This window comes from Otolemur garnettii, unplaced genomic scaffold (assembly GCF_000181295.1).
Source record: "Otolemur garnettii isolate 467f Iridium unplaced genomic scaffold, OtoGar3 scaffold00011, whole genome shotgun sequence".
NCBI classification, from domain to species: Eukaryota; Metazoa; Chordata; class Mammalia; order Primates; family Galagidae; genus Otolemur; species Otolemur garnettii.
This window is the reverse complement of record NW_003852406.1, coordinates 2,058,162-2,071,608: the sequence shown is the minus strand read 5'-3', so window position 1 is coordinate 2,071,608 and position 13,447 is coordinate 2,058,162. Positions and strand designations below refer to the sequence as shown.

The following is a 13,447-nucleotide window of genomic DNA, read 5'->3' as shown; positions in this document are numbered from 1 at the left end:
GCATCCCCTGCTGAAGTATCTATTTTCATTAACAATTTCTATAATAATAGGATAGTTAAAAAGGTATTTTGTATATCTTATTAGTAAGTTTAAGTATTATAAAATTACAATAAGCACATTTCACACTTGACTAAATTATGAATTGTTTTGCAAAGTACATAAAGTTGACTCTTAAGTAGAAAATAATTCTTTTTTCATTTCTTTTTTCAGCAGGTGGAATCATCTATGTGTACAGGTACTTATTTTCTATATTGCATTTTTGCCATATTTCTTTGTTCATGTTAGGATTTTCCTTTTAAGCATGAGGTTTGCTGATACTGGAAAAAAGAAAAATTAGAAATTTTCCAGTGATTCAAGTTAGTTTGCAAGTAGCTTTCCAATCAAATTGAGAAATTGCTAGCTTGGAGGTATTCTACAAGATGACACCTGTTATTACTGGGAACTAGAATACCACTTAGAGTTTATACAATGATTTTTCAATATTACATTTATAGTGACTGGATTTCAATATGTGAAGTTAGGGGGCGATTTAGGTTTTGGCATCTTTTATAAGTAAATTATATTTTTAAACTCATTTGTTGTAGGTGGTGTAAATTGGTCCAATGTAACTTGCCAGACAACTCAGAAAAAACCATGGATGGAAAAAAATCAGACATTTTCTAGAGGTGGAAGGCAAGCTGAACAAAGAAATAATTCACAGGTAATTGGAATTAGGTTGGAGAATATTGATTAGGTGTGCTCTTTATTTTATTTTTTATTTATTTTTGAGACAGAGTCTTACTTTGTTACCCTCAGTATGGTGTCACAGCTCACAGCAACTTCAAACACTTGGGCTTAAGCGATTCTGTTGCCTCAGCCTCCTAAGTAGCTGGGACTACAGGCACCTGCCACAATGCCCGGCTATTTTCAGAGATGATGTCTCGTCTTGCCCAGGCTGGTCTTGAACCTGTGAGCTCAGGCGATCCACCTGCCTCGGCCTCTCAGAGTGCTGGGATTATAGGCGTGAGCCACCGCACTGGCATAGGTGTGCTCTTTAATCCCATTTCTCTGCCATGTCTTTTTTCAATTCTTATACAAATTTTAAAAGTATTTTATGCCTTAAATACTGATTTTTTTGATCTTAAGGATTATGGTCTTGTCCATGTGTCTTTACTTGACTATAAATACTTTCTGTGTTAGCAGTGGTGCCATAGTGGTGGCTGCCTCATGCCATAATGTAGTCAGACTGGGCAGCTTTCTGAAGGCCTTGAGAAACAAAATCTAACTGCAGTACAGAAGACTGGGCTTTTTATTGCCATGAGCTTCCAATAGCTGTCTTCCTGCATTGGTTAACTAGGCTGGCTGTGAAATCAGGGAGTTGTTTATTTGTCATCACTTTTCTTTTTCATTTTTTACGTAGCCTTCCTGGATTCCTTAAAACGAGTTGAAGAGTTAAAGTTATCATGATTATGATGCCTGTGGATAAACTGAAATAAGAGCAAGTTCCTGATGGGTTAGATTTGCTACCACTTGCCTATACCTCTGCCTCCCTGAGATGAAGTATAGGTTGAATATTCCTAATCCAAAATTCAAAATGCTTCAAAATTTGGAACTTTTTTCCTTTTTTTTAAATTGATACATAATAATTGTATGTATCTATGGGGCCCAATGTGGTATTTTCAGGTATCTATGCCAAGGTCACTAAGAAAGTTTTGAAATAAATACAGTTAACAGTGGTCACCTTTCTGATTCATACATGGAAGTTTCAACTTGTTAGCTTATGGCTGTTGCTGGGAGGCCTCATTTGTGTCTGTCTGTGTAGCACTCAGTTGACATCAGCTGTGGAGCTAGGAAGAGAGCACTTTTCATGTGATTATCTATGATTTTAAAAGTAGGTTAAATGAGTCTCACAGCCTTAATTGTATGTAATAGGCTTTCAGGGACCTTATTCCTTTCCATGTAACAATTTTTTGGTGGTTTCAAGAATTTAGAAGAGGTTGAATTTCACTGAAAGATGAGAAAAGTGAGTGTCTGGCAACCACAGTGATTGAGGAGAACATTGCCACTGTGGAAAAAATGGTTCACCAAAACAAGTGACATTTAGGGACATTGAAGAGGCACTACAGGTGGGGTGGCTGGCTGTCAGCCATCCATAATCCTGCATGATTTTCTTCATATTAGGAAAGTTTCATACCAATCTGACTTTTGACAGATGAGTGCATCCATGTTGAATAGTGTGAAGAAATGCTGGTCAGATTTGATGCAGGCAAGTCTAGATGTGTTTCTGGCAGTGTAACTAGTGATGAACCTGGATTTACCAGTGTGGTCCAGAGAATAAGCATCAGTCGACAGTGAATTTTTCTCAATGAAAATCCACCAACAAAAGTGAAGCGGCCCTAAGAAAGTGGTGGCAACTTTCTTTTCCAAAAGTGGTCATGTGGCAGCTGTTCTTCTGGTGGAACAAAGGATCATTATTGTTCAGTGATACACAATAGTATGCCTGCCAAAAGTTTTAAGGAAGCTTCAAGAATAGTGGCCAAGGACAGGAATGCTGGAGACCATCTTGCATCATGACAGTGTGTTCACCCGCTCAGCCAACATCACTGTTCCCTTCTCGCGGTCCACAGAGGTTAAACTCACAACTCACGTGCTCTGTGGTCATGACCTGGCCTCATGTGGTTATTTCCTGTTCCCTGCAGAAGATTACATGTGCAGAAGAAAGTTCTCCAGCCTGAAGAAGATGTTCATGCATACAAGAATGAGCTTGCAGCACTTGAAGAAAATGACTGGAAAGAGTGTTTTCAAAAATGGTTTACAAGAATGTAGAAGTGCATAGAATGTTGTGGAGATTATTTTGAGAAAATATAGTAACAAAATGATTTTACGTTTCTTTATTTGTGTGTCTCAAAACTTTCATAGTATCCCTCATACAATATGTAAGGATCAAATCCAGATAGTTGGCATATTTATTAGCACCAACATTTATCATTTCTTTGTGGTGTTGAGGACATTGAAAAGAAGAAGGGGTCTTTTAGCCGTTTGAAAACATATGATAAACTATTGTTAACTTACAATCACCCTACAGTATTTTTGAACACTAGAACATACTATTATAATTTTGCATCCATTAACCAACCTTTCTTTGTCTTCCAATGGGATTAATTTTTTTAGCTTTCACATGTTAAGTGAAAACCCACCAGCCCTGGTGCATGTAGCTGACACTCTAACCACTGAGCTATGGGGTGCCGAGCCTGTCTTTTTTTTCTAAAATGGCTTCTGGGTTTTAAATCATACTTGGAAGAGCCCTGCACCTACACCAAAGTTATAAAAGAATTTCCTATGTTGTCCTCTAATATGTTTATGGTCTTATTTTTTTACATTTAATTCTTTTATTACATTTGGAGTTTTTCTTGGTGTATGGTATGAGATATGTGTCCTCTTTTTTTTTAATTTTTCAAATCTTTCTACACCATTTATTGAAAAGTTTCTCTCTTCTTCACTGTTTTGCAAGAACCACCTTTATCACTTGTTAAATTTCTACATATTAGGTTAGGCACAATGGCCTGTAATCCTAGCACTCTGGGAGACTGAGATGTGAGATCCCTTGACCTCATGAGTTTGAGACCAGCCTGAGCAAGAGCGAGGCCCCATCTCTACAAAAAATAAAAAAATTAGCCGGGTGTGGTGGCACACAGCTACTTGGGAGGTGGCTGACGTAGTACGATCACTTGAACCCAGGAGTTTGAAGTTGCTGTGAGCTAGGCTAATGCCACAGTACTCTGGCCTAGGGCACCAGAGTGAGACTCCATCTCAAAAAAAAAGTTCCTACATATTTTAGAATCTGTTTCTAGACTTTCTATTTTGTTCCACTGGTCTTTTCTTTGATCTATAAACTTAGGGAGAATCAACTATCTTTATGATGTCTTTTTTTTTTAATTAAATCATATCTGTGTACATTAGTGCAATCATGGAGTATAATATGCTGGTTTTATATACAGTTTGAAATATTTTCATCAAACTGGTTAACAGAGCCTTCATGGCATTTTCTTAGTTATTGTGTTAAGACATTTATATTCTACACTTAGTAAATTTAACATGTACCCTCCTAAGATGCACCATAGGTGTGGTCCCACTAATTAACCCTCCTCCACTCATCCTTCCCCCTCCTGTCCCCTCCCTCTCCCCTTTCTCCTTCTTGGGCTATAATTGAGTTATAGCTTATGAAAGCTATAAGTTGGTTTCATAGTAGGGCTGAGTACACTGGATACTTTTCTTCCATTCTCGAGATACTTTGCTAAGAAGAATATGTTCTAGCTCCATCCATATCATGAAAGAGGTAAGATCTCCATCTTTCTTTAAGGCTGCATAGTATTCCATGCTATACACATACCACAATTTATTAATCCATTCATGGGTTGATGGGCACTTGGGCTTCTTCCATGACTTAGCAATTATGAATTAGGCTGCAAAAAATGTTCTGGTACAAATACCTTTGTTATAATGTGATTTTTGGTCTTCTGGATATATACCTAGTAGAGGAATTGTAGGATCTAATGGCAGATTTGTTTTTAGTTCTCTTAAGTGTTCTCCAAACATCTTTCCAAAAGGAACATATTAGTTTGCATTCCCACCAGCAGTGCGGAAGTGTTCCCTTTTCTCCACATCCACACCAGCATCTCTGGTTTTGGGATTTTGTGATGTGGGCTATTCTTACCAGAGTTAGGTGATATCTCAAAGTGATTTGGATTTGCATTTCTCTGGTGATTAAAGATGATGAGCATTTTTTCATATGTCTGTAGGCCGTGGACCTGTCTTCTTCAGAGAAGTTTCTCTTCAAGTCCCTTGCCCACCCTGTGATGGGATCACTTGTTCTTTTCTTGCTAATCTGTTTGAGTTCTCTGTGGATTCTGGTTATTAAACCTTTGTCGGAGACATAACCTGCAAATATCTTTTCCCATTCCGAGGGCTGTCTGCTTGCTTTACTTACTGTGTTCTTGGCTGTGCAGAAGCTTTTTAGTTTGATCAGGTCCCAGTAATGTATTTTTGGTGTTGCTTCAATTGCTCAGGGGGGTCTTCCTCATAAAATATTTGCCCAGGCCAATTTCTTCAAGTGTTTTTATGATGTGGTATCTTTTCTAAGCAGAAAGAATTTATTTTCCTATTTTTGAGTCATCTGTTTGTGTTTTTCAGAAGTGGTGTAGTTTTTCTAAAATAAGTTTTTATGTGTTCTCTATGTCAATTCCTAGTATTTTTTTGTTATTGTAACTGAGGTATGAAAACTTAAATCTTTTAAAATTAACTTTGTGCTAGTCATTAAAGGATTTTAATACATTATGTGCAGCTGTAGCTTCTATTTTGTTTTGTTCAATATGCCCACTTTCTATCAACAGAGCTCTTAGAAGAGCTGACAAAAAGTATTTAGATATCAAGATTAGTTATTGTTTTATTCAGGAGGTTATTGGAATACTTGCATATTTGGTTCACATGAACTTTGTTGGGACCATTACTTTGAGAGTTTTTTTTTTCCCCCTCTGGAGATAGTCTTACTATGTCGCCCTTGGTAGAGTGCTGTGGCATCACAGCTTACAGTAACCTCAAACTCTTGGACTTAAGTGATTCTCTTGCCTAAGCTTCCAAAGTAACTGGGACTATAGGCGCTGGCCACATGCCAGGCTATTTTTTTGTTGTAGTTCTCATTGTTGTTTAGCTGGCCAGCCTTGGTGTATGTGGCTGACGGTGTAACCCCTGTGCTACAGACGCCAAGCCATACTTTGAGAGTTTTAATTTAATCCCAGTGCTTTATTGTTTGCAAGTATAAGAACAAAGTTGCATTTGTTTTAAAAGAAAGTTGTTTTAGTGTTTATGATACTATTAATGCAAATATACTGACTCATGTAGCCGCAAGCTTTGGAGATGCCAGGTGCTTCTAGGTTTTTATGTGCATATGTTTGATTTCAGAATCCAAGCACCTTCTCTCTAGGTTTAGTTCGTATTCTGTTCTTTATTAGAATTTTTGGGTAGCTGTTCATGAAAACCATATTTAATTCTTTTAAGTATTCTGGTTAAGATAGCCAGTTTATTTAATATTAGTGGCTTTGGATACTTAAGAGAAGTAACTTGAAATGTCTTAAGATTCTTAGAATGCTAAATGTTTTTTTCTTGTCCTTATGGACAGTTGAATATTTTGCACATTTGTGAGCAATTAGATGTCCCAGTCTGTTCAGGCTGCCATAAAAAATACCATAGACTGGATGGCTTATGAACAATAGAAGTTTATTTCTCACAGTTCTGGAGGCTGGGAAGTCTAAGATCAAGGTGCTGGCAAATTCAGTGTCTGGTGATGGTCTGGTTCATAGATGGTGATCTTCTGGCTGTATCCTCACCTGGAGGAAGGGGTAAGGGAACTCGCTGGGGTTCCTTTCATTACATCACTAATCCTATTTATGATGCTTCTGCCCTCATAGCCTGTTCACCTCCCAAAGGCCCCATCTCCAAATACTATCTCACAGTGGGTTAGGATTTCAACATGTGAATTTTGGGAGACATACACATTCAGTCCATACATAGGATTATAATTAATATGATTGAATACAAATTTTATTCTTTTAAGTCTTTTCTTGGAAGTAAGATTTTATTAAATAGTTTTTCCTAGGAATTCGGTTTCATTGTTTTTTTAAAAATAAACTATAGGCATCAAGAGACTTATATTAATATATAAAGAAATAATATGTACTTTTCTTCTAGGGGTAACATCTTGTAAAACTATAGTACAGTGTCACAATCCACATATTGACATTGATACAGTCAGGACACAGAACAGATTCATCACCACAAGAACCCCTCACGTTGCCCTTTCATAGCCACATTCTCTTCCCTTCTCTTCAAGCTGATCCTTATCTCCTAGGATCCACTAATCTATTCTGCCTTTCTATAACTTTGTCATTAAGAATGTTGTATAAACGAACCCATGAACCCATGTAGTCCTTTTGCTATTGGCTTTTTTCATTTGAATGGTTCTCTTGAGATCATCCAGGTTGTTGGGTTTATCAGTACTGTAGTTTGTTCCTTTTTGTGGTTGACTGCTGACCTCCGTGCTGTAATATGAACATACTACAGTCAATTTAACTCTTCCCCCACTGAAGGCCATCCGGCTTGTTTCCTGTTTTTGGCTTTTATGAATAAAGCTGATAATAAATGTTCTTGTACAGGGAGAAATAAGGAACATGCATAAATTATTTCATTTTCATATTTTCCTTATACGTAGTAATTTTTGTCAGATGTTTTGACCTTTTAAAATAAATTATGTACTTTGTGAAAATTTATTGAATTGTATACTTTTTTGTGTGCTTTTCTGCAAATACATTATACTTTAAAACATTTCCTTAAAAATAATAAGATTTTCTTTCCCTTCTGGGATTTACTTAGGTTGGATTCAGATGCCGAGGACACAGTACTTCCTCAGAAAGAAGACAGAATTTGCAAAAGAGACAAGATAATAAGCATTTAAACCCTAGTCAATCCCATAGAAGTGACCCAAATTCTGAGTCTTTATATTTTGAGGTATTTTTTTCAAACTCTATTTGTAAACTGTTATAGCAAATACTGCCTTTAAGAAATTAGTTTAATTGTAAACATTATGATGAGTACTTATTATGTCTTTACACTATCTTAATGTGTGACTGCACTATTGGATTATAAATTATTTAGAAATATCGATTCATTCTTATTTGTCTTGGTTATATATATTTAATCTAACAATCTTATTAATATTTATTTTTATAAATTTTTGCCATGTGAGCTCATCATTTTGAGGTAATGTGTAGAGGTAGAACTTGATTTCATGTCAACTTTAGTATGAAACCTTTGTTTTTAATTTTTGTTGTTATTCAGTAAACAAAAATTAATTTGTGCTGCCAGCCAGGAGGGTTTTGGAGAAGAAAAAAAAAATAACATAAAATAAAAATTATTTATGGGTGGAGCCTGTGGCTCAAGGAGTAGGGCACCAGTCCCCTATGCTGGAGGTGGCAGATTCAAACCCAGCCCCAGCCAAAAAAATAAAAATTATTTGTGTGATTTAATAAAAATATTATTCTCTTAAATCTGTTTTCTTGGAAATAAGATTTTTATTAAATAGTTTCATTACTCTTGTTTTGTTTTGTTTTTTTTGGAGACAGGGTCTCAGTCACCCAGACTAGAATACTATGGCCTCAGCCTAGCTCACTGCAACCTCAAACTCCTGGGTGGAAGTGAGCCTGCTGCTTCAGCCTCCTAAGGAACTGGGACTACAGGCACCTTGCCTTCACACCTAGCTAATTTTTCTTTTTTAATTTTTTTTTTTTAAGAAACAGAGTCTCATTTTGTTGCTCTTGGTAGAGTGCTGTGGCATCACAGCTCACAGCAACCTCCAGCTCTTGGGCTTAGGTGATTCTCTTGCCTCAGCCTCCTGAGTAGCTGAGACCACAGGTGCCCACCACAATGCCTGGCTATTTTTTGTTGCAGTTTGGCTGGGACTGGGCTTAAACCTACCACCCTCAGTATATGGGGCTGGTGTCCTACTCACTGAGCCACGGGTGCCACCCCCTAGCTAATTTTTCTATTTTTAATAGAGCTATGATCTTGCTCTTGCTCAGGTCAAACTCCTGGCCTCAATCGATCCTCCTACTTGAGCCTCCCAAAGTACTAAGAACCACAGCACCTTGACCTTCATTACTCTTAAGCTTTATAAAAAAGCTGTTTTGGGGGATGGGGGGAGTTTACCTTTAAGTCTGTTTTACTTAAAATACCTGTTTCAGGAAGAAGATGGGTTTCAAGAAGTAAATGAGAATGGAAATACTAAGGATGAAAATATTCAACAGAAACTTTCTTCAAAAGTTGTAAGTGATTTATTTTAAAAAGATAAGCAAAATAGAACATCTTTTCAACTATGCTTATGTTGAAAAGAAATACTAAAAGTAAGGATAAAAACACATAGGCAGCATGGTAGATAAGGGGCAGTGTTTAGTTCTTACCTTTAACATTTCTTTTCAACATAGCCAGAACAAAGATACTTTGGTATTAAATCCACACTTGTACTATCAGACAAGAAAATACCATTAAATGACATACAACATAGAGTCTGTACTTAAATTTCCCTAATTGTTGCCAAACTTTTACTTTGTAGGTATTTTATTTCCATCAAGGATATAGGCAAGTGTAACTCACTGCATTAAGCTGTTTTATCCCTTTATTATTTCTCAGTCTAAAATTATCCCACTTTCTTACACTGTTCTTTTATGATGTTGAATTTTTTAAAGAGCCTAGTCCTGTTATAATGTAGAGCAGCCAACATTGTGGAACATTTTTCCTTATGGTTAAATTTTAATGGGAACACTAATGAATTTTCTTTCTTTTTTTTTTTTTTTGTTATCATAGTTGGATGATTTACCCGAAAACTCACCAATCAATATAGTTCAGACTCCAATTCCCATTACCACCTCAGTACCTAAACGTGCAAAAAGTCAGAAGAAAAAAGCTTTAGCAGCAGCCCTTGCTACAGCTCAAGAATATTCAGAAATAAGTATGGAGCAAAAAAAATTACAGGTATATATTCATTTGTATGAACACATGATTGTTTATTTGTTAGATTGGGGGAGTGGATTGAAGGAGTGATAAGTATGGTCATCTTACACTTTCATACTGTACTAAAAAATAAATGTTTTCCTATTCACTCACAGGAAGCTTTATCAAAGGCAGCTGGAAAAAAGAATAAAACACCTGTGCAGCTAGATTTGGGAGACATGTTAGCTGCTTTGGAAAAACAACAACAAGCAATGAAAGCACGGCAAATTACTAATACCAGACCTCTGTCATATACAGGTGATATCATTAGTCTGCATGATTTGCTATGTGGCTTTGGTAATATATTTTAGATATTGTTAATCTAAATTTTTTAAGTTACATATATATTTTTTCCAAGTTAGCTCAAACCTGAAGTTGTCCATATGCCTTCTCTTTCCATATCTAGTCCTTCAGCCCACACTGTTGTCTCTTAAAAACATGTATGTTCATAATCTAATTACCAGATCCTCTCCTTTCCTGACACTATAGTGGTCTCCTTGCTGCTACCTGCCTTTCTCTTTCTCTAACCCCCAGTCTATGTTCAAATGAGCGATTTTTAAAAACTACAAGCTGGGTTAGATCACTGCACTGCTCAGAACCCTCTAGTAGATCTTCATTTCTCTTGGAGTCAAGTCGAAGTCCTGACTAAGGAATGTTAGCTGACCCTGTTGCGTCTTTGTCGCCATCATCACCCTTCTCTCCTGACGCATTCTGCTCTACCTGCATTGTCTGTCCTCAGACACACCCTGAGTGATCCTACTTAGTATCCTTGGGCTTACTGTTCTTTCTTGGAATGTTCTTTTCCTGGGTATCAGTATAGTTTGTTCCCTCAGGTTCTTCAGATTTCTGCTTCAGTGTTACTTGATAGGCTTTGAATCAACCAAATTTTTTTCTTCTCCAGAGGTTGAAATGAAAATCACAAGTAATTTAACCCTCTTCACTGTTAAATTATCCATTATGATGATGGATAATTTTTGCAAACTAAATGGTAAACAAGAGTTTTGAGCAAATTATGTGTAAATGTACATGCACGTATGAGAAAGTAATCTGGCTTTTTATTGAAGCGGTAATTTCTATATTTCTATTTTAGTAAATCTTGTCAAATTTAGAGCTCAGCTGTTCTTATATGCTCTCTCATTTCTTTTCTTCATGCCTTTTTTTTTTAAAGCAGTTTTTGGCTGGGGGCTGGGTTTGAACCTGCCACCTCCGGCATATGGGGCCGGCACCCTACTCCTCCCTACAGGCACTGCCCTTTTTTTTTTTTTCTTTAAAGAGAATGAGGAATAGGACAAAGGAAAGGGAAAGGTACCAATAAAAAGCACAGCTGTTAAGGCAGTAAATGAGCTAATACTCACTACTCATGAATGGGGCAAGGGAATGAGGGAAGGGTTGTGGGTGTCACAGTGTATGGCACACCTTGGGAGTACCACACAATTCTAAGAGGGACTTTATCTAACAAATACAATCAGTATAACCTAACTCTTTGTACCCTCAATGAATCCCAAACAGTAAAAAATAAAAAGCACAGCTGCTAAGAGGCAGAATTGAATTTTCTGTTATAGAACTGTTTCTATGTGAAGGGATGATATCTTGTTAGATAGAAAAGATAAATAACTGTATAATTTTAATCCTATGTGCAGAATGTTTAAACCTGGAAGAAATGAGAGAGCATAGTTACCCATGCACTATAAACCTTCACTTTGAGCAGCTGTTTAATAAAAATCATGTCAGAGGTATACTAAGATTTAGAGTTACATGTTATTGAGGTAGGGAGAGTAGCAGTAACATATCACTAAGCGTAAAAATGAGGAATAAAACTGAGAGTTTGCAGTGTTCTGGAAGTAGTTTGACCGTATGGTCTAGTAGCTAAAAGTAGTGGCTCTGGTGTCAGGCTGTCTTGGTTTGAATCCTGCTCTTCCATGTATTTCTTTGGTAAATTACTTAGCCTTTCTTTGCTTCAGCTTCCTTATATTAAAATGGGGATGGTGATACATGTAGTACTATTTCAGGATTGTCTTGAGGATTAAATAAGATTATACATGTAAAGTGCTTAGAGTATCTGGGTAATAATCACCCAATAAATGTTGACTAGTATTATTGAGAGAAGATTGTTAACCTATGATACTTCAAATAGCTTGTTGTAATTAATACAACTTCATTCATTTACCAAATGTTAATATATACAGATGCAAATGTCTATATGCTAACATGGTTTCAGGAACTGTTGGAATTGCAGGAATGATTAAGATATACCTTTGGTCAAAAAGAAGTTTATGGCTCGGCGCTTGTGGCTCAAGTGGCTAAGGTGCCAGCCACATACACCTAAGGTGGCGGGTTTGAATCCCTTGCCTGGGCCCACCAAACAACAGTGATGGCTGCAACCAAAAAAAATAGCCAGGCGTTGTGGTGAACGCCAGTGGTCCCAGCTACTTGGGAGGTGGAGGCAGGAGACTCTCTTGAGCCCAAGAGTTGGAGGTTACTGTGAGCTGTGATGCTACAGCACTCTACCTGGGGGACAGCTTGAGGCTCTGTCTCCCAAAAAAAAAAAAAAAAAGTTTATAATGTAAATAATTAATTAATAGCAGTTTCTGAGGAAAGACATAATACTAGCAAAGTTTCATGTGCTTGAGGAAGAAAGTGTGATTTTTTTTTTTCAATGAGATGATACGAAGAAAGTGTTATGGGCTCGGCACCTGTGGCTCAAGTGGCTAAGGTGTCAGCCACATACACCTAAGGTGGCAGGTTCAAGTCCAGCCCAGGCCCACCAAACAACAATGATGGCTGCAACCAAAAAATAGCCAGGCGTTGTGGTCAGTGCCTGTGGTCCCAGCTACTTGGGAGGCGGAGGCAGGAGACTCGCTTGAGCCCAGGCGTTGGAGGTTGCTGTGAGCTGTGATGCCATGGCACTGTACCCAGGGGGACAGCTTGAGGCTCTGTCTCAAAAAAAAAAAAAAAAGAAAGAAAGTGTTATGAACGACTTCATAAAAGATAGCATTTCAACTAGGCTTTGAAGAGGGAATAGGATGATTGGCAGATAGAAATGAGATTAACCTCTAATCTCTTACCAGTGTTTAAATTGGAAAGTGTTAATTACAAAGAAAACCTTTGGGAAATTCAAGAAAAGGATGAGCCTACAGTAGTGATGAAAAATGACTGTTGGGCGGTGCTTGTGGCTGAGTCGGTAGGGCGCCGGCCCCATGTACCGAGGGTGGTGGGTTCGAACCTGGCCCCTGCCAAACTGCAACAAAAAAATAGCCAGGTGTTGTGGTGGGCCACTGTAGTCCCAGCTACTCGGGAGGCTGAGGCAAAGAAAAAAAAAAAAAGAAAAATTATTGTAAGGAATTGATAGGATTTTAAAATAATGGAATGTGAAAACAGGTCAAAGATAACCCTGTCTTTGCCTAGGAGGACTGTGGTCATGGCAAGGACTATGATGGTACTATATAAGTTGGGGATCATAGAAGAGCAATTTTGCTTGGAAGATCGGATTGCCAGCCCTATTATACTGAGTGGACATAAAATTCGTGTGCAGTTTTAAATAGTTTCACACAGTAAATTGCACATGAACTTTAAGTCCACCCAGTATTTTTAAATGCTGTCAAGGGAGATCCTGGTGGTTCCTGTTTAGCACTTAGTTATGAATATATAGTTTAGGTTAGAAACTCAGTAAGTTTCAAATAGAGATTGTTGAATGAAAGAAAAATTAGGAAGATGATGTTCACGGATATAATGCTTGTGGAATGCTCGGATTTAAAGGACAAAAGGAAAAAGAGCCTGGAAAATACATTGTGAGAGAGTAGAAATAACAGAGTGTAATGTCACAAAAGATGAGAATAGAATTTCGAGGAAAAAGATGCAGCCCTTGGTACCC

At 37.4% G+C, this 13,447-nt stretch overlaps 1 protein-coding gene across 4 annotated transcripts in view; it reads left to right on the top strand.

Moving 5' to 3' along the window:
• The window catches only part of SECISBP2L (SECIS binding protein 2 like), a 59,279-nt gene that overhangs the window by 15,612 nt on the left and 30,220 nt on the right, over positions 1-13,447 (top strand). For 3 of the 4 annotated variants that reach the window (XR_002771952.1, XM_023510083.1, XM_012801781.2), the window contains 6 exons: positions 211-235; positions 585-700; positions 7,405-7,539; positions 8,772-8,852; positions 9,391-9,558; positions 9,693-9,834. Coding sequence is in view for 3 of the 4 variants with exons in the window: in XM_023510083.1 (XP_023365851.1) it covers positions 211-235; positions 585-700; positions 7,405-7,539; positions 8,772-8,852; positions 9,391-9,558; positions 9,693-9,834 (667 nt within the window). In the remaining variant the exon portion in view is untranslated. The remainder of the gene's footprint in view (positions 1-210; positions 236-584; positions 701-7,404; positions 7,540-8,771; positions 8,853-9,390; positions 9,559-9,692; positions 9,835-13,447) is intronic. The other variant, XM_023510082.1, reaches the window with a different exon arrangement.